Source organism: Cebus imitator, unplaced genomic scaffold, assembly GCF_001604975.1.
Source record: "Cebus imitator isolate Cc_AM_T3 unplaced genomic scaffold, Cebus_imitator-1.0 Scaffold16, whole genome shotgun sequence".
Taxonomy (NCBI): Eukaryota; Metazoa; Chordata; class Mammalia; order Primates; family Cebidae; genus Cebus; species Cebus imitator.
This window is the reverse complement of record NW_016107331.1, coordinates 1,707,664-1,732,909: the sequence shown is the minus strand read 5'-3', so window position 1 is coordinate 1,732,909 and position 25,246 is coordinate 1,707,664. Positions and strand designations below refer to the sequence as shown.

Here is a 25,246-nt window from a genome sequence, read left to right as displayed (position 1 = left end):
ATTTATTACTAACTGGGCAATTTCAATACTTTCAACACAAATGATTACATTTGCAGCTGGTATAAAATGCCCAGGAACTAAAATCCAATTACAACATTTCAGGCAAACTTTGACCTTAAGAAGAAAAACAAACAGCAACAACAAAAATGAGAACGATCACAGCTCATCAAGATACGCAGATTATGGCAATGACCATAGCAACTGGGTGTAATTTTTTAGTAAAAATAAAAAACCTCTTAAAACTATCTCCAAAAGTTTAAGTTGTGAAACTTAAAAAACAAAAATTTGGCCAAAGCCACTTGCTTACCTGACTGATGTCGCTCATCCAGGCGGCTTTCTCCTGGCGTGAAGGTGCTAACAAGACGACAGTGAAGGAGGCAGCGTCGGGAGGCTCCACCACTATTTTAAAATCCAGGTGCCCAAACACTTGCCCAGAACCTTTGGCTTGAACGCATGTAAACCAAACACTCACATGAGAATGCCAAAAAAAAGTGATAGCTGCTTTCGCATCGTTCTATCTACACAATCCATTTGCACTCAAATCAGGAATCTCATTTCAGCCACATCATACTTCTTGGGCATGAAGAAGGCTTTCTTAAGCTCATAAGCAGATGAGGAAGCTGAGGTCAGTAGGTTACTTCAGACTACAATCCTGGTTTCCTTCTAATTTCATAGTTTTTATTTTTTAAACCCCATGATTTATAGAATTCCAACACTCTAATTCAACTCTTCTTTCTTCTCTATCTGCCACTGAATAGTCACTATCACAAAACAAACTCAGTAAAATGTGAATTCCCAAAGATGGTTTAACAAGGCTCACAGGCTAAATGGTTCAATTTTCCATATATTAATGACTTTAGGGAGTTTATCCTCAGCCTCTCTCTTGCCTCTAATTCTAATATAATCTTAAGTGACTGAATGTGACTTACAGTCATCATCACTTGCATCTGGCTCTTCAATCAACGTGCAGTCTATTAGAGACAGAACCCCACCTGTCTGGAAACAAACCAATTTTTCATTAAGACGCTGAAGGTCTTGTGTAGACTGCGAAGCTCTGATTTGTAAACTCCATATTCAAGTTGCCATAGAAGAAAGCATAGCAATTCTGCATCATAAATAATTTTTATAGAGCCCAAAATTAAACTTAGATGTGCAAAAGGAAGTGAATTCATTTAACTTCAGTAAAATTCTTCTCTCTCAACTCACTCTCACTCAGATGGGAAACTTAGATGGCACCACAGTGGCTTTAGAGAGTAAAACAGCTTAGCAAAGGGCTGAACTCATCAACCAGGAAGTGGCTTAAGCAGTAGAAAGCTGTCATCATGGTGTTGAATAATATTTGTAAGCAATAATTTAAAAAAGGCTGTACATAGACAAACTTTTTCTGTAAAGGGTTAGATAGTAAATATTTTAGGCTCTGCAAGTCATATGATTTCTGTCACAACTACTCAGATCTGCCACTTTAGCAAAAAAGCAGCCACAAACAGTACATAAACAAATGAGTGTGGCTGTGTTTCAATAAAACTTTATTAACAAGCCAGGCACAGTGGCTCACACTTGTAATTCTAGCACTTTGGGAGGCCAAGGCAGGAGGATCACTTGAGCCAAGGAGTTCAAGACCAGCCCAAGCCACATGGCAAGACATTGTCTCTACTAAAATTTTTTTTTTTTTGAGACAGTCTCACCCTGTTGCCCAGGCTGGAGCACAGTGGCATGATCTCGGCTCACTGCAACCTCAGCCTCCCAGGTTCAAGTAATTCTCCTGCCTCAGCCTCCTGAGTAGCTGGGATTAAAGGTGTGTGCCACCATGCCCAGCTGATTTTTTTTTTTTTTTTCGTATTTTTAGTTGGGGTTTCACCATGTTGGTCACACTGGTCTTGAACTCCTGACCTCGTGATCTGCTCATCTCTGCCTCCCAAAGTGCTGGGATTACAGGTGTGAGCCACCATGCCCAGACTCTACTAAAATTTTTTTTAAAAATTAGATGAGCATGGTAGTCTGTAGGAAGCTAGGCGAGAGGGCTGTTTGAGCCTAGGAGTTCAAGGCTGCAGTGAGCTATGATCATGCTATTGCACTCCAGCCTGGGCAACAGAGTGAGACCCTATCTCAACCAAAGAAAAACCAAAATCAAAAACTGTATTAACAAAAACAGGCTCTAAGCCATGGGCCACAGTTTGCTGACTCCTAGTACCGTGCAAGATAAAACAGTGTTTAGTAAATATTGCATTGGTACATTGTAGTGATTTGACAAGACTTTTGTAGCTCAGTAGTTGTCAACTAGTATATAACTTTGTATATGATTTTAATATACAGACATAATATAGTATGTAATTTTGTCCAGGTTATGATTTTAATTGTATTTCCTTATGGTGATGCATACATAAAATAAATTTCTATTACTTTGAATTCAAATGACAACGAATTAAATGCCAGAGTTGGTAACTGTACATTACCTCGCTCATTATGTGATCATGACAATCTGTTTTATAATAATACCAAGCATGGGAAAGTACAAGTGAGTTAACATCAATACCTTGTAAGTGCTTGGAAGATAAATGGAATAGTTATGGAAAACCAGTACCTTGAGCAGATGAAGCTTCCCTCCTGAACTTCTTGTACATATTAAAAAGTGTTTTGTAAATAAGAAGCACTGTCTCTCTCCTTCCTTTTTCAAAGACAACGAACCCAGGCGAACTTTACTAAGTTTCCCCCTCTCAACGGAAGGTACTTGAATAAGAGAACCTGGCGATTACAAAAATGAAGAATACACAGCAATTAAAATTCTGTCAAGTGAGGACCATGTCCATGGCAATAAACACTAAGGCCTGTTTCCCAAGATACCAGAGATTGATTTATGTGATGCACTATCAGAACAAGAAATTCTCTAACACTCTGACCAGAAGAAACAATGCATTGTATTTTAAGGACTAATCTGTTCCTAATATTTTTGTGAAACACTTTAGACTTGATTCTTCATCTAAAACTGGAAAATAAGTTTGAAAGAAGACAAAATTGAATTCAAAGAATGAGACACTTCTGCCATCTGTCCATAGTGATCTGATCCAATCAATTTATATATTTAAATACATATTATTGATATTATATATATTATATATTATATCAATGTTATGTCAATATTATATATATCAATAATATTAATATTAAAATTCTTGATAATATATAATATAAATATTAATAATTACATTATATAATAATTATATAAAGTAATATAATAACATAACAAAAAGCAAATGCAATATATTCTTCCTCTAGCACAGAAGGTAGATAAATAGCATATTAATATAGTTTACTTTGTATTTTAAAAATAGAATGTACAATACTTGTATATTATAAAAATATATAAATTATATAATTCAGTGAAATTTAGCTAAGAACTATTTTTAAAGGGAGCTATTTCAAGTTACATTTAAATTATGTGTGATAAAAATTATTTATGGAATCTAAACAGAAAATAAACCACATACAATCTACACCCAGTACACTCCTATGAGCAAAACTACCTTCCATTCAATGTGGGAAGCTATACACAGACTTTATAATACCAGTATTACCTTTGATTATTTCTAGATTTCACCCTCATAGCAACCTCCCTACCCCAAAAAGAAAATTTCAATCTAAGTTAAATATCAAATCAAAAAGTTTTAAGAAAGATTCTTGCAAATCCCTTGATTCTGACTTCTGAAGTGCACTGAGATAGTCATAGTTCTTATATGTATTCAATCTAGCACCTACTCCAAATGCAGCCTTACACAGGCTCATATTACGCTCAGAAGAATCACTGAGTGCATATCCAACCCTTGAATATTAACAGCAGTCACCAATAAGAGATGAGATTGTGGACAACCTTATTTTCCTCTTCATACATTTTCCTAACTTCCTGATTTTTTTAATGAGCACAAATTACACCTATAAGCAGAAAAACATGACTAAAGCTCTTCATATAAAGAGCATATATATGTAAGTTGGTAAAACTATGACTGTGAGTCATAAAACGTTCATATTAACATATGATTGTTGCAAATTGCATCTACTTTTTAACAGAGATTGAAAGGTGTACAGGATGGCAAGAGACCCAAGTTTCCATACCTGGATCTCATACTATCTATGTGGGTGCGTGCTGCAGTGGGATGCTTGACAGACAGAGAGCAGGCAGCTATTCTGGGCCTAAAGAACAGCAGGGATGCAGTCCTGGGCGAGGATGTGGGATTGGGGAACAAAGGGCCAGGAGATGGCTTGACTCCCACGAAGGTATGGGCAAGAGGGGAGTGAATGAGGAGGTGAGGTGGGTGGGAGCAAACTGGCTGGCAGCCCAGGCAGCAAGGAATAACAGAGTACAGGAGGCAGGGGAAAGCAGGAGGTAAAAGTTAGGGAAGTCTATGAGCAGGTCATAGCAGCAAAAGGCTGTGCTTATGGGGCTCAGGATGCAAACAAAGCCAGAGGCCTTGCAGAGGACGTGGTTCAATGCCCCCCATTTCACAAATGGGGAAACTGAGGTCTGAGGCTAGGTAGCTCTCCTAAGGTCATACCTAAGTGAGTGACATAGCCAAGGGATTCAGCCATGTAATATGTAAGACTCAAAAAGGGGACAGATGGGAAGAGAGTAAGTTCTAGCTTTGCAATGGGGGCCGTGGGTCTCAGGCCCATTAGTTAGGGCTGAGTAAAGGACTGAGGCTTGGACAAATAATCTTGGTGGACAAATAGGTTTGTGAATAATTTTCAGAAAGGCTATAAGCAACCTGTGAAAACTCAGTAATAATGTGTTCATTAGTGAATGCGTCTAGCAATTTAGCAATTTTCTATGTCAGAAATTATAGAATACATAAAAATAAATAAAATTTAGAAAGAAATGACAGAATACATTGTTAGCTCATATATTAGCAATTATTGTGAATTTCAGCTGTGAGACAAAAAAAATATAAATGTTCCTTGGCAACCATACACTAATATGCTTAATCTATAATTGTTTACCTCATATCCAAGTAGGTGGGAGACATAGGAGACTGAGTATATTAGGTACATACAGAAATGTATACATCTGAATTAAAAGTGAGACATTTCAAAACTATGGTTTGTAAAATAATCATGTTTGGAAAAAGCATTTTAAGTGGATTTTTTTCACATTTTCTCTTGCATTTGACATGATGTTTCAACATAGCTATGAGACATGAAGAAAGGATTCCTCTCTAGCTAATACAAATCAGAAAATACTTAGTATTCATTTAGTAATTCATCAGATAATGGCTATAGCATGATTTTTTGCACCCTGGTCATTAGTCTATTTAATAATTGGGGTTAACTTCTAACAAAATGTCTGTTATTTCAATCACTTTATTCCCACAGTACAGTTCAAGACTATGCCCCTTATTCTTAATTCTACTGAATAGTGAAAAAGAACAAGGAGCAATTTCCAGCTTATTGGGTTAGGCATTTGAGAAGGTACCCCATGTTACAATTTCAGAGAACACTGGTGCATTGAAAGCTCATGACTTAGGGTCTGGGAGTGACTAAAATACCAGAAAGGTCCATGCCTTATTCTCAAGGCACTTAGCCCTGTATTCAGTCACCTATATTTCTTTTTCCTGATTTACATTTCCACAAAACACTGTTCACAATGCATAGTAGACTTTGTACAAAATGTCAGCTTAGAGTGCCTTTATCTTCTACTAAATATTCATATATATTTCATGTTATTGAAAATAGAAAGTCATTCCAAAATTTGGATCTTGGCTTTTAAAGTTTATCATAATCTTGCAGTCTAGCCTAAGTGCTCTTGTGAGCATTAGCTCATTTAATCTTCACAACAATCCTAAAAAATAGCTACTACTATTAACTCCAATTTAAGGAGAAGAAACTGAGGCAGAGAGAGGATAAGTAAATTGCCCAATGTCACACAGCAAGGAAGTAGGGGTGACAGGATTTGACCTCCAGTGATGCAGCTAGACTGTTTTCCTATCATTGCCTCAGACATGCACACATTTATTCAAAAAACTTTTAATAGATTTTAGAAAATAATGATAATATCACACCATTTCTATAATATAGTCTTTTGTATCCTATCCATCAGACTAATAATTGGAAACCATTTACAATAAAACTTTCATTATTTCCATCACTAAATCCCCATCGAAAAACATTCAAGAGTGGCTGATGCCCTTATTCTGAGGTGACTTTTCAGATGATCTGGATGACGTATTTTTTCTAGTCCTTAGCATAAAAATTCACATAAGGTGGAAACCACATGCACACATGCATACACATACACACAGAGAAACAGACCACATATCATCCCTAAGAGTAATTAACACAAATATTAGCACATCTTCAGAGATAAAATTGTAGACCATTTCATAGGCAATAGGAATCCCTCAAAATTTTTTTTAAATAATAATTTAAAAAATCACCTCAATGGGTCTTAAAGTCTGTTAAGAGTGTTATGTAAAAGTGATAAAATAAGTAACCAAAGCTAAACAATGTAAACTTTCCAAATTCTCTGTGATTGTATTACTTCCTACTTTCAGATTAAGGTCTGAATTTTAGAAACCAACTTTACTGAATAACTCTTAAACAACTAACCAAACCACACATGCAGAAAAACACTGCTAAAAGGCAAATCATTATCTTGACATCAACACAATAATATCAGAAATACTCATAGCTGACAGAAGTGCCTTAAACATGTGGTACATAACAAGGAATTAGTAACATATGGACATAAATACAGGGAGAAATCATTCATGATTGTTTTCTCTCCAATTGCAATGAAAAAATATATGACATTCAATATATTTGACCTTCCAGCATTTTTCATTATTGAATGTGTTTTCAAGCTCAGATCAAAAAAAGTTTATGTTTTTTTTAGCAATATAGTAAACGTTTATGGGTAACAATACTTCCCAATCAAAAATCCTTTAAGCAATTGTATGCTATGTCTCCATTCTCACATATTACGAAGCACAAGTCAATCAGTAGACATTTTCAGGGAATTCTAATACAAGAAAAATACAACATAAAACACCTTTCAGTCATAATTGCAATTCAATAAATGATTTAATTTGATTCAATGCCCGTTTTCCCGGTATCTGTAATAGAAAGCATCATACTAGACAAGGCAAGGCAGAGAGAATTCCTAAGTGCTGCCCTTCAGAGTTTACAGTTACTGGGACAGAGAGGCATACAAGCAAGTACCTCTATACAAGAGGATAAAATACATGCACCAGGAGTGAAGTGCCTTGGAAATGGAGTGGAAGGGAAATCCATTCTAACTGGAGGAGAGGGAAGGAGGAAGAAGAGGAGATTATAAGGGACTCCTTAGGGGTATCTGATCTGAGCCTGGTGGGACAAGCAGAACTTCAACAGGCACAAAAGAGGTGGATAAGGACATTCCCAGCCCCCAGGCTGGGGACAGCACAGGTAAAGGCACAGAGGCTGGCAGGCAGGAAGCCAACGTGGGGACACAGTCTGTGCAGAGGAATAGAGGAGGCATTACAATGGCCTGATGCTGTTAGCATCACATTCCACCCTTATTTAAAGAAAAAAGAATATCTAAAGCCAAAAATGAGAAAAGGAATCATTTCCTAAAATAGACTCCCAAACTTTAACATATGTGTGGCTTCTCCTTGTAAATAAATAATGGAAAATAGAATGGCGTGCATTAAACTTTCAAAGTATTCTGTGCAAAAATTAATGTGCACAAAACATAGTCTTGTTTGATGAGGTTAAAAAAGATTTTAAGCAGTACATTATGGTAGGCAATGGCAACATAAATATCTTCAAATGATACTGGCACATTATAAACAGAAACTACATTAACGATTGAGTTCCAAATTTATGTTTCACTCCTCGCCAAATTCAAAACTATAAATGTGTGCAATATATTGTCTCAAATCAATTGCCCAAGGCATGCTCCCCTCCCACAGAGGACCTAAGTACTAAATAAATAAATAAATAAATAACTTGGGATGTAGTTTACATCTTGCATTTTGGAATAACAGCCAAGGAGAAATATGCGCTGTCAGGCTCTTGCTTCTCCACAGTTTCCGGCACAAATATCTTCAACTCTTCAAAAGCTTAATTTATCCAATGACGCCCCCAAAGCACACTTTGCACACACGAAAGCTTCTGCATTACCAAAGCAAGGCGTGGCAAGGGTCGATCAGAGACATTTCATCTGGCAACGGGAGTTACCAGTTGAATCAAATGACATCGTGTGGGGCGGATCCGGAAGTGCTGATGAAAAATGGGAACAAGAGACAGCTGCTTTCACTTCGGACATGGTCCCCAGTCTTATGTGAAAGGGCTTTGAGTAACGCAAGTTTCTCCTGGACCTTGGCCTGGGTATCGTCAGCGCTTGGCACAGCCACGGCCGTGGGCCAGGCCGACTGGTCCTCCTTGGAGCTGCAGAGAATGTCCGGGCCGCTGAGGAGGAGCGTCCAGTCAGAATGTAACTGCCTGCCCCACTCGTGCTTTACTATGATTGTGTTGCTGTTTTTCATGGCCCCTGAAAAGAAACAGCACAAAGGTGGGCCTCAACCACAGCCTCGGTGCAGGCCGCGGGGGGCCTGCTCAGAACGCCTTCCGGGGTGTGCCGAGACCATGTGACAGCCGCACAGCGCACGCAGGTCGCGGGTCCGTTCCACAAGGACTTACCTTGGCGGATGAACGTTTGGCTGGTGTCCAGCAAGATGTCACAGCCCTCCACGATCATTCTTTCGATGGCAAGGTTTTTCCTTATGTTTTCAGTGTCACTCACTTCATCGTGCATTACTCTGTCGGACACAGCACAGACAGGGTCACAGTGAGAGAGATCTTCTGTTGCCCTAGCAGGTAGGCAAAGAAGAGCTCGGAGATCCGAGAAGCTCGGTTTCCAGCTTGTATCAATTGAACTGGGGGCTTGGGGAAAATAGGCTGGATCTTTCCATGCTTCGACAGGTCATGACCCAAAGCAAGGCCAATGTGCCTCATGATTCTACAGGGTAAGTGGGTCAGCAATGACCAGCCTCCCTGGGCATGTCTGCTTCTAAGTGCGGCGGGAAAGCAACATGTTATTTTGTGGACAGTCTTCTCATTGAAATTACGGGGCCATTTCTTGGAGGCAGACTAAATAAGAGACCTTTAGACCATTTATCCATGTTAGCTAAAATAACATAGGCATAAATAAGTGCTTGTAACAATGAAAAGTCACTGAGAAATGCAAACTGTACCTTCTCTAGCTTCTTGCTAAATATGAATACAAAATGCAACTGAGAGTCTATTTTGTTGAGACAGGGTCTGGCTATGTTGTCCAGGCTGGTCACAAACTCCTGGGCTCCAGTAATCATCACCCGCTGCACCCTCCTCTCAGCCTCCTGAGTAGCTGGGACTACAGATGTACACCACCACACCTGGCTATCATTTTTTTTTTTTTGAGATAGAGTCTTACTGTGTCACCCAGGCTAGACCAGTGGCATGATCTCGGCTCACTGCAACCTCCGGCTCACTGCAACCTCTGCCTGCCAGGTTCAAGTGATTCTCCTGCCTCAGCCTTTTGAGTAGCTAGGACTACAGGCATGTGCCACCACACCTGGCTAATTTTTTGCATTTTTAGTAGAGACGGGGTTTCACCATGATAGCCAGGATGGTCTCCATCTCCTGACCTCAGGATCTGCCCGCCTCAGCCTCCCAAAGGGCTGGGATTACAGGCATGAGCCACCGCACCTTGACCATTTTTTTTTTTAAATACTGAAAGAAACATGAACATTTCCAAAGTTAAACCAAAATATGCCTAATCTGAATTACATAAATTCACATGCTATAAGAACATTTTCCAAGATACGTATTTTTCTTGGTTAAAATGAATGTGAATAATGTTCAATATCACCTCACGAGCTAGTATTTAACTTTCAGGTGAATCTGAGAAGCTGGATTTGTTTTGCTTCTTGTTCCTTGGAACATACACAGGAGGTTTCCACAAGGGACTAACTTGCTGCTTTCCTCTCCCAAGCCTTTCTTATAAGTTCTTGGCATACCTGGACAGTTCCTCTAGCTTTGATTTGGCAAACTCCAGGCTTTTCCTTTCCACATGCTCATGGGGTGTGTGAGCAAGGAGCTCATGCAGTGTGATGATGTATCTGGGGATCTAGATGCAAACAGAGGCTAGTGTGAGCAAGACATCAGGGTGGGTGACCGGATACATGCTCTGCAGGGCCACCATTGCTTCCAGAAGCTTGTCTCTACACTCCCACTTTTGACTGTTTTCCATATTTTATAAAATAAATACAAATAAAATGAACCATAATTCACATTTCATGCACACCAAAGACTTCACCAAGAACACATAAAAAGGTGGAAATTATTGAAGTGTTATAGTACAAAGAGATGATTGTTTCTTTAATATTTTAAATATAATCATGTACTTTTGAATCATAGTTTCAGAGAGAAACAGATACAGCTGTCATCAAGTCACTTGATTGTGTATTTTAGATATATTAGTACATTTGCAATGTTTTTGAATCAACAATCCCACTGCACTATTCTAAGTATTAAAACTTGAGAGAAGACATGTTCACCTTTATTATTTTCTGTTTCTGCTTTATCTCAATTCACCTCCTTGCAGTAAAAAGTATTGTTTAATTAGAGTATTTATCGGTACCTTTATTAACAGACTATCTGAATTTTGTCAAAGACAGAAATTCCACCAACTCAAGGAAGATCGTAATAAACCATGATAGAGATTGAACTTAATTTACAGTGACACAACATATTTATTGTGGGCTTAATTTTCACAATAGCATGCATGAACATTTACCACAACACTACCCACTGGGGGTGAGACTGGGTGCTCCAGGCTTTGCCAATGTGTCCAATCCTCCAACACCATAAGGATTATTTCTCCATTTTACAGATAGAGAACTCAAGTGGGAAGAAGTTTGGTAACTTGCCCAAACTTGCCCCAAAGGTGGCCCCACGGTAAATAGCAGTGTCAACTATAACCCCAGCTCTAACCAGCGCACTACCTTCTCTCAGAGCTTGCCCTGGGGGTGAGGCGCAGGGGGCGGGGAGAATGAGGTCTCACTCAGCACTTGAAAGGACCTCTGAGAATGAAGAAACTAAAACGGCTTTCCAGGGCCCTGTGTGCGGTTTCTTCTTTTTTGTCCTGAAAGGTCAGTGGCCCTGCCTAGGGATCTGCTTTTGCTCTTTGCAAGTAAGTGGTGGCTTTCACTGGGCTATTTACCAATATTTATTAAGTGTCTCCATTTACACACTATGCATAGACAAAGCCACCATTAGCACAGACACTGAACTTCAGCTCTGGGACCTTGTCCTAAGGAATGTCATCAGATCAAGGTTTCAGGAAGCACAGATAGGCCCCCTTCATCATGGGAGGGTGGGATACAGGAGAACTCTCCCTTTGTAGGCTATATGGAGATTTTCTGCTCCTTTTCCCGTGAATTTCTCACTAAGACAGCCCTTAGGGTTGTCCCACTTGATAAAGTTTCCTGGGATAAGTGTGCTTTTGTTGGCATAATTGCATGACTGATAAGAGTTTGCCTCTAATTAGTAGTTCCACAAGAAAATCAGGCCATTAATAGCTATCGTACTCAATTTTTCATAGCAAAGGGGACAGGTGCAGGAAAGCCAGAGTACTTACAATGCAATGAAAATCCATAAAACTGAGTTTGGTCAATTCTCATTACTTGCATTTCTTTTAAAGTGCTCCCTGGCTAAGATTCAGGTAGATGGATTTGAGTTCAGTCTCTGGCCCTTTCCACTTTATGGTGAAGGAACAAACAAGCACGGGAACTGCCAAAAAGCAGGTAAACAAAGTTCTGCGAGAAGTGAACAGCTCTCCAAAGGGCTCATCTGTATCTTCAAGAGCTGATTATAAATCTCTTCTCCCAAAACCAAGAATCATAGGAGCTGTCTAAATGAACCATAATTCTGCTTTCAATTATGGAACAGATACTTGTCACTTTATAGACATTAATTAGCTTGCTCTCCAATTACAGTAAATAAATGGATAGAATAGCAAGTAGCTACTTTCTGGAGAACATCTAACACTACTGTTCTTGTCAGGAGCAGATTTCACGATCGGCTTACCAGTGGACTTTCAACACATACATAGCCAGATAAATACATGAGCAGCTGAAGCCAATTTAAACAGTACCAGCCAAGCCACTGTCTTTAATAAATAAAAATTATGTTCACGACAACATTATTTTCCATAACGAATTTCTTGGCAATACTTGGACTTACTGTTCTGATAGTTCAACTGGGGATAATTTTACTGCATCATCCAAATTCTACAATTTCTCCATGTTTCCACTGTACAACATAGCTTGATAACAGCAGTAACTGACGAACTCAAAAAAGGGCCCAGAAGGAGGAAGACAATCACCTTCTCTGTTCTGCACATATAAGCTAAAGGCTTCCAATCACCTCGCCTCCTCCCTCTGCCCCTACACTAACTTCTGCCTCTGTATCTGGGCTCAAGAAAGTCTGGCCAGAGGTCCCTTGGCAGTATAGAGTCACCTCTTCCATTGTTGGCCTCCTGCAAAAAAAAAAGTGAGAGCCCTAGCCTCATCCTGAGTGAGGGTATCCATCCTTACAAGGGAGCAAAGCAGATGTGCAGACGCACCACTGCTAATACAGAGGGAAGCAGATGCATCCGGACGCTCCAAGAGATCAAACACTTCCATGACTATTTCACTTCATTAGTGAAAGAACCACAAGGGAACAAGAAGGATAGGGTCAGCTTAGTAAGGAAAAAACCTCCCAGCTTCTAAAAAAGACAATTTCCCCCAAATTCTTCCTAAGGTTATTTCTAGAGAGAAGGCAGAAAAGCAAGGCATCAAGTGAAGAAGACCGAAGGGAGACACCAAGGAGCATGAGGCCCTTGGGCAGAGAACTCTAATGACTTCTCCTGGTCTACTCAGAAGTTATGGGGAAGCAAACAAAGACAATTCCAGGCTCTTTCAATTTGCTCATTTCTTGCAGTTGGACAATTCTGGCTAAATTCTTTGAGGCTTCTTCCAGAGCAAAGGCTCCCACAAGCTGAAGCTTCTGGTTATACTTGTCTGGCAAAAGCCAGAAAGCCTCAGTATCTGACCCAACATTCTACGGTTTGAGGTCACCACATTCTTGGGAAGGGGGGTCCTAGATTAACACCAGGCTCCTTGTAACATCACATAGTCACCCAACCGGAAGTATCAGAACCATTGCAGTTGCCCTAGGCTCACCAAGTCAGAGGGCTAGAGAGTCTGGAGATAGCTAGAGCTCAGCTGCCTCAATTTAGAAATTAAGAAATAGCTATTTAGTTTGATTCAATTATTTTTCCCAATGCTATGACTGAAGGGTGAGTGAGACATCAGGTCTTTTAAAGATTCGTAGTCCAGTGTTCTTTTTACGACATTATAAAAATTCCCTGGATTCAATCAAAATGCTCAGTCATTGCTATCAGACTTCATCTTCAGGAGAGGAAGGAAAGGGTGGTGGGTGAGTATCCCAGCACTTTAAAGAAATCCAAAGACCTTTCCAAGTTCCTACATTCTGCTGTATTTGGACACCTCATCTGCAGTGAAAGTGTAGTTCTGCCATTTCAAAATACTGAGGAAATCACACCAAGAGGGAATGAAACAGCACGAAGAAAAGATATCAGTGGGCTGTCAGATAGGGAGCTGGGTTCCTCTCTGAATGTCCCATGGGTCTTTCACAACTCTACCTTTGTATAGTCAACTGACTTGGGGTTACTGAACAGATGAAATTTGGGGTACTGAATCATAACTTAGAGATAACTGTCAAAAATTCACATAGAATCTCAGAAGAATATTATACCATATAAAATGTTTCATTGTAAATAAAATCTTAAGTTTCAATTATGTAAATAGATTTTTTTAAGTCTGAAATTTTTCTTGTGAAATATTTCCTCAGAGAGGCAAAGAGTTCAAACAATTCGGTTCCAAGGACGAAAAAAAAACAAAAACAAAAACACTATAAAGTTTCACTATACTTAAGTGGTTTGAAATGCATCCTTTCAGTTAAAAACCTGACTAAACTTCTATGGCGACTTCCAGGATTTCGAGCCGGCCTGACAAACTTTAAGGCAAACAATTGTGCACCACAGCCACATTTCTTTCTGAGGCTGCAAAATGATTAGCCAGGGTCAGAGATGCTGCTCAGGAGGACAAAGCACTCCACAGTAACCATAACACACATGATTAGTAGAATTGGTTTACCACATGACAATTTGGAGGCCTGGCCAGAAGCCACCTAAATTCCACAGTGGGAACACTCAATGCTCTTCCAAAAGAACAGAATCAACACTTTTCCAAAGAACAGGAGATTCAATGCACATTTTGGCCTCCCTGGTTCTCACTCCTGGGCTCTTAACAGTAAAACCCTAGGCCAGGAAAGAATGGCAGTGTTCTTCACCCTTTGGGTTGCTCTAGCCTCAAAAAGGGAGCCCTGGCGGCCACCTAACTAGTTGCCCAGGTCCAACCCCAGCCTTCCGTTTCCTAAGTCTCCACAGCCTCCGTGACCAGGGAGGTCCTCCTTTTGTTCTCCAGAGCTCCAGCCACGGGAGACTCAACAGCAACCGCAATAGGGCGGGAGGATGGGCCGGAAAACAACAACCTTCCCAGCAGCCACTCCATCCCCAAGAATCTTTTATGCAACTAGCATAAACTGGAACATTTGCACAGAATCCTATTTCTGTAAACCAAATAATATTTTTAAACATGCTGGAGGAGGAAACTCCATGAAAGAGGTCTGTGTGGAATCTTTCTGTAAAGAGAAAATTGTGCAGTGTTTCAAAAAATCATTCTTGAATTCTTTGCTTCAAAAATGCCTGGTTTTCTTACATCCATGAGACACAGAGAATGTGTGGCACAATATTTGTTTATCTCAGGGTCAAGCTCAAGACAGCAACAGATGATACATCTGTGCCATAATTCCTCCCAGGGCATACTTACACATCTCACGCTGCTCACTCTAGGTTCAGTGACATTGAGCTGGAACCTCTGACTTACAAAATGCATCCCAGGTTGTCAGAATCTCCACCTGCGGGAGTCCCTCCTACAGACCCTGACTCAGCCATGGATGAGTAACAGTCAAACACAGAATACAAGAAAAGTGAGCTGGGGTGTCCAGGGCCAATCGCTCACAGCAGTTAATGACAGCCCCTACTCCTGGCTTTTATTTAGTATATCAAAGGACAAGGGTCTTTAGATAAACACCATTAGAGGGTAATTAACTTCTGCAGACACCCTGAGTAGAAGGCAGTTAAGCACCTGCAGATGATCAAAGGTTTTGCTAACGGAGGTGGGGGGTAAACAGATTTATCTGGAGAAACTTCTTTTACAATTTCTAGCATTTACTCTACTGTCCTAATGCCCTAGGGTAAGAGCCTGCTGGCTTCGACACATTAAGTCATTATAAGCTATGTAAACCTTTGGCCTTCCAAGAAGGTTTCTTACTATTCCCTAAAGCTATCTCTAATATTTTTGCTTTAATATTTTTGCCACCACACTGAGTGAACCCCCACACCAAGTGACTCACCTGAAACATTGGATAGGTCAAGAATGTTTCCAGCATCCTCCCCTCACAGGCCGGATTGGCTTCATACTGTTTTAAGAGTTTGTCAAAATCTCTGTTTTGCTTACAATTGGCGAGAACTTGGAGGCTGTACTGGTGATTACGCACAAATTCTTGATAAATGTTCAGCATGGGGAGCAAAATATCAAATAGATCAGCTGGAAAGAAACGATAAACATGGCTGTTTCCCTTGGCACTTGGTAAATTACCTACACTCAGCAGAGATGGCAAAGAGTGGATCCCAGCACCAGGTGTCACATATGCATGGAGCTGCAGCCCTGATCCCTGAATGATGATCTGGTAGAATGCACTTGTGGGCAGTAGTTGACTCCAGCCCCAAATTAACTAGGAGAGGCCAGGGGAAAGAGTCAAAGGTAACTACTGAGGCAGGGCCCAAAGTACCCAGAAGCAAGGAGACAGAGAGTCTTGGGGTACGGAAGCTCACAGGTCAACAGGGTAATGCAAACAGCTTAAACTGAATAATGTTGGAGCTATTTTACTCTAATTGCAGCCGTTCTAACAGAAAATCTTACATCTTTAAAGAATGCACTTACCTAAAATTAAAGTGGGCCAGTTTGCTATCCTTGCCTTTAGTCCTTGATGAAATATTTCATGAAGAAACATGATTGTTTCACTATAAAAAATGGAAAAATAATTTAGTTGCTATATGGTGTTTATTTTGTTTAAAATCCACTGAGTTCTTAAAGCCTTAATATATACAGGTTACTCTGTCCCATAGGGCCTCCAAACTATATGCATTAATAACATGGATTATGCTATCCTCTACCAAGCAGTTCTGACAGTCTCAGCAAACCCTGATGAAAGCTTCAAATATTAGAGGACAGAAAGCACCAAATCATTGTCACACAATCTTCTTCATCAATTTGTAAGCGAATTTTCTGCTATTAGAATGCAGTATTTCAATCAACAATCAGAAAATTCAAGTTATGACCCTCTTTTCTTTTCATATGTGATTCTAGATAACTCAGGAGAAAGTGTCTGTCAGTAAAATGAGTTTTGACAGGAGAGAGGATGAAGAAAAATCTAGAGCAAAAATTTTGACAGAACTCCACTATAACCACTCCTAAGATATCCAAGACAGAAACGCAAAAGAATCTTTTGAAAAGAGTGAATCCTACACAGAGACACTAAAATAAGGACGATGCATAAATTAGGGATCTAAATTCTTAAAAGGGCCAAGAAGGGGGTAATTACCAAAGTCAAAACATCATTTGCTTTCTCCTCACTGTAATTAACCTACTGCAATGAGCCTTTGAAGCCTTTTCTGAACTAACACAGTGACACACAACCAAATACAGAACTATTAATCTCAATGAAATACCTTGGCTTGTTATTAGTCAAGTTCCATTATAGCAGACACCAGGAAGTCCTTACTATTTCATATGGTCCACGAAATGAAACAAAAATGGCTCTATAAGACTCTAATTTGTTTTTCTTTTATAACAATTTTAACTAAGTAGTGTTTGTTCTTCAAGGATTTCAACCAAATCTAGTTTGGCAGGTATTACAGATTAGTCATTGAATCTGTATTCTAAGCCCCTAGGTGGAGAGGGGTAGAACTAAAACTACATTTCCCAGGCTCCCTTGCCACTATGGTTCTGGATGTAAATTCAGTTACACTAATAGATGCTCTTGGAAAGACAAGGAAGGCAGAAGTAGGGGCCATCTTCCTGTTGCTGAAAGTCAGTCATGAAGACGTGAGTGCTTTAGGGCAATGTCGGCACCCAGCCTCAGGATTCTAGTTTCTGGGAACGAGTTTCCCAAGTCTGAGAGGCATCTGTGGCGGCAGCAGTGGCAGCAGTGGTTTCCTAACCTCTGGATCACATCCATGGTGCTGTTCTCTGAAAGTCAACAGTTTAAGGGCTGTTCCTTGACTTTATTCCCCCAGCCTTTCCAACAGATTCTGTAAACAATGAATTCCCTCCACTCAGAGAGGGTTTTCTCTGTCCTATGTTGAACACAAACTAAGTGATATGTCTGTTTTCATACTTTGATACCTGGATGGTTAGAAAACAGATAAAACAATTCTGTATATAAATATGAAGACTACATTTTCTTAACTATAAAACTGTGTTGAAATTCAGAATTATTGACCTGTCTAGGGCTTAATTTCAAAGGCATGTAAAGGGAATCTAGTTTACAGCAATGATATAAAACTTCTTTGAACCTCACCTGTATAAACATACCTCTTCACATTATGTAAAGTGAAATAAGCCAGGCACAGAAAGACAAATATCACATGTCCTCACTCATATTAGAAAGCTAAAAAAGTTGATCTCATGGAGGTAGTGAATAGAATGGTGGTTACCAGAGTCTGGGAAGGGTAGTAAGGAAGGGGAGGACGAAGAGAGGGTTTAGTGAATGGGTACGACAGTACAGTTAAATAGAAGGAATAGCTTCTATTATTTGACAGCATAATAGGGCAGCTATAGTTAACAATAATTTATTTAAAAATATCTAGAAGATGTAGACTGTTCCCAACACAAAAAAATGATAAGTGTTTGTGGTGACGGATATCTCAGTTACCCAGATTTGATCATTGCACATCGTATGCTTATAGTAAACTACAACATATACCTCATAAATATGTACAGCTATTATGTATTCATTCCATATAATGTATATGAATTATGTAACCATAAAATATATCCATAAAAATTAAAAATAAAAAAGTTTTAAAAATATCTCATCAAATTTCCATCTGGGTCTAGGTGTGGTAAATAATTGCTAGTCTATATGATGGGCTTATGGCTTCACCTTCCAAAGAGAGGCACATCTTGACTCTGAATTTAAACAATATGATAAACCTGGCCTTTGCTGTTTCAAATCAAACAATCCAGTGGAAACAAAGAACCAGAGGCAACCTAAACCAATGTGGCACAGCCTCTTTATTTACCTCTAGGTACCACCTTGTTTCTCTGTTCCTTTTTATAGCAGCCCTCTTCAAAATAGTTTTCTATACCCAGTCTCTCCAATTCCACTCATCAGAGTGCAGTACACAGTCCCATCCACTGTCATCAGACCTATTGAAACTGCACACTTCATGACTGAAGTCTCACCAGAATACGGCACTGCCTGAGGATCAAGAGCTACCCCCTGGTTCCTTCGGATGTCTCACATACGTGAGAAGAGCCATTGCCAGGAAGGTGGGGAAATCTCCTTCCTTCCTTTTAACAAAAGAAAGCCTAGCTTTTAATCTCATATTATCAGACTACCAGTCATCACCCTTCCTTTCTGCACTCATCTACAGGCACGCCAGTGGCTCTTCCTGATGCCCTGAGATCTGAGCTCTCAGCTCACGGTTGCTCTTTTCTTCAGTATTACTCTTGTCATAATTCTTGGGGACTCTAATATGCACACAAACAACATTTCAATATCCTGGCCTCACAGGCCCTTGAACAACTCCTCCAAAAATCTTGTCCTCCATTGACCTCAGTCAACACACCCTTGACTGTAATCTAGACCTTGTCATTGTCAATAGCTGCGTCTCTTCCCTATTTCAGTTTCAACCACATTCTCTGACTACTCCTAATCTTTCAGTTCACTGCCTTTGGAACCCTGACTCCAAAAATTCTTTCACAATACGACCTAAATCCCCAGATCCTACCACCTTTTTATTGGCCACAACCCTCTCATATCGCATTACTTTCTCTCCTTAGTTTAGATTTCATGGCTCATTGTTAGAATCTCTTCCTTGCATACACCTTCAACTTCCTTATTCTTTTCTCACTTCATCACAGCAGCCACAACACCAATCCTAATTAATCCCAATCCTCCACCCACTCTGCACCTGCATCCATGCAGCTGAAAGCAGCTAAAGAAAAACATGCAACCATCCTGACTGATCTCACTGTGAAGTCATAACCACTAGCCTAATTATATAAAGCAGCAGGCTCTTGGTGCTGCCCAGCACTAATACAACACTGCTGAATCCATTTACTCCCCTTCCCTAGTTATCGCTATTTCACTATAGTCTCTCTTCTCCAGCTCCGACACTTCCCTCCCATCTGCCCCATCAGCGGATGTCCTTGCCTCCTAACTACAGAAGTGTCCATGTGCTACTCCTGCCCTGCCATGCTCCCAGCTAATGACAATCTCTTGACCTGTGCAGTACATTCTGTCCACTTTCGCCTTTGCAAGTTTACTGCTCAGCAATTCCCTCTCTCCTCCATCCTTCTTTTGCCTTCTTCATTTGCCTCTGGGTACCATCCTGTTTCTCTTCTCCTGTTTACAGCAGCCCTTTTCAAAAGAGTTTTCTATACCCACCCACTTAAATTCCTCTTCCCCGCACCCCACCACCTGTTCTCTCCTAGGCCTGCAACCAGGCTTTGGTCTCTCATCAAAGCTACCAATAAACTCCGCGTGGTGGAACCCTTGGTCAATTCTAAATTACTGCTTTTTTGACCATTTTGGCATTGTTGTTGTTTCCCTCTTGCTTTTGTTTCCAGGACAACTCGCTCTTCTGGTTTTCACTGACAACTCAACAGATCCCCTTCACTCTTCTTTGCTGGCTCCTGTTTATCTTCCTGACTTCTAGATGTTGGATTATCTCTGGGCTTAGTACTTACTCCTCTTCTCTTATCAATCTATATTCACTTGCTTGGTAATCCCATCCAGATTAGCAGCTTTAAATACTATCTGTATGCTAGAGGACTCCCAAATTTCCATCTTCAGCCCAGAATCTTCCTCTGAACTCCAAACCAATATTCAATCCTTGCTCACTTGACATCTCCATTTAGATGTCTAATAGCATCTCATACTCAACAGATCCAAGAGAAAACGGTTAACCTTTTCCCCTCAGCCTGTTCTTGACTCAAGCTTTACCATTTAGCAAACAGTAAGTCCATCCTTCTAGTTGTCCAGGCCAAAAATCATTGCAATCTTATCTGTCTTTTTGCTTTCTCTTAAAACCCATATCAAACCCATGAACAAATCCTACTGTTGAGTCCTGATGGATAAGTAAGCAACAAGGAAGGGGCCCCAGGTGGGGGAAGGTTCCAGGTAGGGGAGAATAATGAACAATTCTTCTAAGAAACACAAACAACCCACTGGCACAAGGAATGACCTCTTCCACACCTAGCCCCCTCTAGCACGACCCTATAAAACTTCCCTCCAGCCCCTGCCTCTCTGCAGATAGCCCCTTCTCTACTCTGCTGCCCATTGCACCCTTGCAACATGTGTTCACACATTCTCTAACGAATCTGCCTTGCTTTATCTACAACTGTTTTTGACAAATTCCATGACACTGGCCCCAGCTAGTTGCACCCGTAACATCTACTATCTCTGATTTAGAAATACACTCAGAATCCAACTACTTCTCACTGCCTCCATTGTAATCATCTCTTAACTTGGATTACTGAAATAGCTACCTAACAGGTGTGCCATCTCTCACTTTGTTTATTGAAATAGCCACCTAATTGATCTCCCTACAGACCATTCTCAGCAGAGAAGCCAGAGTGAGCCTTTCAGAACAGAAGTCACATCACACCCTTTCTCTGCTCAAAACCTGACCAATGTCTCCCCATCTCATTTAGAGTAAAAGCCAATGGCTGTACCATGTCCCACCTTGATAACTCCCTGGCTCTTCCCTTCACTGACACTGAGCAGGGCAGGTCCTCAAGCTGGCCTGCCATGCATGTCAAAGCCCCATGTCTGCAGCACGGGCAGCTCCCTCTGCTTGCCTCATTCTTCCTCCAGGAACCTCAAGCCTTTGCTCGAATGTCACCTTAGCCTTTTTGAAAACCTGCTATAAAAAAAACTATGGTACATTCACAGACTGTAACACCATGTAGTGATTTTTTTTTTAATAGAATGCTCTTTAGGTTTCAATATGCAAAGATCTTTGGGAAATAATGTTAAGTGAAAAAATGAAGTATATGTTAAAGTATATTGCCTTTGTGTAAGAAGAGGGAAAATAAGATTCTATATTCATATTTTCTTAGATCAAAATTGAAAAACACTGAAGGGATAGATAAGAAACTAGTACAAATATTAATGAAAGGAGGGGGAAATCAGGGGACAGAGACAGGGTGAGAGTGCAACTGCTAGCTGTTGTTTTCATGTTATTTTGACTTTTGAACCATGTAAGTGTACTATCTACCCAAAAACAAACAGCTACAATTCTAAGTAAAACACCTAAACCCCCGCTTGTCCCGCTTCTTCCCTTCCCTTCTTTATTTTTCTCCACAGCTCCAATCACCATGTAATATACTATCTATTTCACTAATGCTATTCATTGTCTATCTTCCTGCATCAAAATTTAAGTTCCATAAAGGCAGAGATTTTTGGATTTTTCACTGATGAATCCTCAGCAGTAAGGAAACTATAAAGATTTATTGAGCAAATACATTCACCAGAGATTCTCAGGCCCTGCCTTAGCTTTTGCTCTTCCTAAAATACTTGCATATAATCAACATGTTTAAATCACTCCATTTCCTTCAGTTCATGAGACAGATTATCTTCGCCAACATACACCTCCACACGATAAGTCAATGTATGTCAAATAGAGAAGAAAAAATGAAGAACATTAGATGCTAAGATTCAAGATAATGATACATACATTTATACTAACAATGGGACACAAATATTATTTGTTTTATTTTTTTATTTTTATTTTTATGATCAGAAACTTATAGAGATGAATTTATGAGACCTTTTTAAGATTCAGTAAAAATTCTTGTAAGAAATACAAAGGGGTTTTTCTCATGACTCTCTGATTTATGCAATGTCAAACCTGTTGAGGAAAATACTGCTGACGTCATCGTGGCTGATGGGAGGCTTCTTAGAGCTGGCAGCCATACGCAGGGGCCGGAGAAAGCCATTGACCAGGATGTAGAGCTGGTGAACGTACTCTGACTCTGCCTCCACCATGGTGAACACAATCTGGTTTCTCTTCCTCATACTTTCAGCATGAGGAGAACAAATGTAATCCTGCACGATGGTCTTCCATTTCCTTCTGCACAACCATCCTCGCATGAAGCTCTGGACCTACAGAACAAAAAACCAAAAGGGAATCTGACTACTTGCAATGGTGATTATTTTATGGAAAAGAACATGAAATATAATTAAAATCAATTTTGCAGAGAACATCATAGCCTCTAAAATTGATCAGAATTCCCTAGGGATGATGTGAAAAAGTACAGCAAGCCTGAGACAGTGCACAGGACTGTGTGTTTCAGCCAATCAACAAACACTTACTGATGATCTTTAAAATGCTCAGGTAAATGCTGGGCACTGAGCAGTCAAGCATATATTATAACCTTTAACTCAGAGGCACTGCCATTAACCAGCTTGCAACCACCTTGACCTCTGATTCTCTGTTTCTTCATCTATAAAATAACTTGACAGAGCTGGACACACAGAGGCCTGTAGTTGCAGACCTTGGGAGGCTAAGGTGAGAGGATCACTGGAGCCCAAGAGTTCAAGTCTACCCTGAACAATACAACAAGACCCCATCTCGTGTTTCTCTGTTTTTAATCTCGTGTTATCAGACTACTTACATTTTTCATAAAAATAAAATAGAATAACAAAAAAAATCTATAGTCCTTTCTAAATATAAAAAATTATAACATAATTAATTAGGATTTGTTTTATGATAATTAGGATTTGTCACTTTAGATGTGGCCAATTCAGCAACAAAGTAGGTTGTAAATTCACATATAATCGACAGTATTAAATCACTACCAAAGTATCATTATTATCTATTTAACACATCCTTACACTTTTTACTTTTTCTATGCTATATTCAAAATTATCATGTACTAAACAACGACCCTTCTTTTGCAATGTCTAAGATTCTCTTGTTTGCCTATCAGGGTTGTCACCATGTTATCAATTTTTATACAGGTGTTAAAGTCACTCTACCTCAATAAAAATTAACCACACCTTAACAGAATTATGTGGGGAAATTATATTCATATTATTTGAAAAAGCCTAACAAAAATTTCCATGAATTATAACCAATTTTAAATTTTAGTCTATTAAGGTAAAAAAATTATATTGATATTTGCCAAGATCAGAATAGAGAAATGATTAATTGTTAACACTTTTCTCCACACAGACATTATTTTGAATTGAGACATAAAGAACAACAAAGTTAATTTCAAAACCTATTTAACAAGTACAAAAATTGGTTTAAAAAATATTCCCATTAAGAAACAAAAACGTAGAAAATCTTTTTAAAATTTTATCAGTATTCCTTTACTTAACAGAAATATTTTTAAAAATCAACTTAACTGGATTTGCTGTTAAGTAACACCTTTCTATTTACTTGGGCAGGAGGTGCTTGCTGACCAATAGCCACTTCACTTATTCACTAATAGAACAGTTTCTACCACATACCTGAAAATTGAATTTTATTAATTTTTTGTTTACATGCAGCTGCCTACTGTAAAGGAAAGGCAGTAGAATTAATATGTTTCCAGGCTGACAAGATGGGATTTTTTGTTAAAAAAAAAAAAATCTTAAAACAGCATAAACCAGATTCAAATAAAAAATTTTAATTTCTAAGAAATGGATAGTGAATGAATATTTACTTTTTTATTTCTTGAAAACTGAAAACATTTGACTTAGTCCTAAGAATCATTTCTATTTTGAATTCTGAGCAATATTTAAAGTTGTAAAAAAGAACAAAAAATATAATTTTAAATCAATTTTGTAGAAAACATGATATCTGAATTCCATAGGGATGATGTGAAAAGGAACAGGCAAGCCTGAGAAAGTGCACGGGCCTGTGTGTTTCAGCCAATCAACAAACATTTACTGATCTTTAAAATGCCGAGGCAAATGGTGGCTACATTAAAGTTTTGTTAAAGTGGAAGGGGAATAATTATTAGCATAAAATAAGAAGAATAATAAAAAATTAAAAAGAAATAAGATTTGAAAATGTATATCCAGGGAAATTTCCTGAAATATGACACTTTTCACATATCAACAAAGCTGAGTAAGTGCTTTATATAAGACTATCAAGATCATGGGATCAAAACCTAAATGACAAATCAAAACACAGTGGACTAGAATGAGAGCCAGGGTCTGGTTCACTGCAAAAGTTGTGCAATTATAAACGGCAGTAAGAGGAGAAAATGTGCTGATTGTGTGGATGTTAAACAAGAAACAATAATAAAACAAATCTAAGCGGATGTGTTGATTTACCCAATCTTCTCACATGCCCAAAAATATCTTTCTTAAATAGCACTAAAGATTAAAGCTAAAAGAAATATTTTTGAAATGTAATTAAAAAAATATTCCCCCAAAATATGAAAGCCACACAAAATCAAGAGGCTGAACAACACTTAATTAACCGAACTGGAGAACACTATTGTCTTAACTGTCTGGTTTTGGCATCCTTCCCAGAGAGTTAAAAGAAATCTCGTTTTTCTCTGCTGCGAGCTTCCAAAATGACAAAGAAAAGAAGGAACAACGGTCGTGCCAAAAAGGGCCGCGGCCATGTTCAGCCTATTCGCTGCATGACCTGTGCCCGATGCGTGCCCAAGGACAAGGCCATTAAGAAATTCGTCATTCGCCGGGCGCGGTGGCTCAAGCCTGTAATCCCAGCACTTTGGGAGGCCGAGGCGGGTGGATCACGAGGTCAAGAGATCGAGACCATCCTGGTCAACATGGTGAAACCCCGTCTCTACTA

The 25,246-nt window shown here is 39.4% G+C and overlaps 1 protein-coding gene across 3 annotated transcripts in view; it reads right to left on the bottom strand.

The window, feature by feature from the left end:
- The window catches only part of RASGRF2 (Ras protein specific guanine nucleotide releasing factor 2), a 255,275-nt gene that overhangs the window by 115,724 nt on the left and 114,305 nt on the right, over positions 1-25,246 (bottom strand). For all 3 annotated transcript variants that reach the window (XM_037731121.1, XM_017507586.2, XM_037731126.1), the window contains 8 exons: positions 22,343-22,596; positions 16,143-16,222; positions 15,553-15,746; positions 10,026-10,135; positions 8,668-8,786; positions 2,582-2,742; positions 930-996; positions 308-444 (listed from right to left, as the gene is read on the bottom strand). In XM_037731121.1, coding sequence (XP_037587049.1) covers positions 308-444; positions 930-996; positions 2,582-2,742; positions 8,668-8,786; positions 10,026-10,135; positions 15,553-15,746; positions 16,143-16,222; positions 22,343-22,596 — 1,122 coding nt within the window. The remainder of the gene's footprint in view (positions 1-307; positions 445-929; positions 997-2,581; positions 2,743-8,667; positions 8,787-10,025; positions 10,136-15,552; positions 15,747-16,142; positions 16,223-22,342; positions 22,597-25,246) is intronic.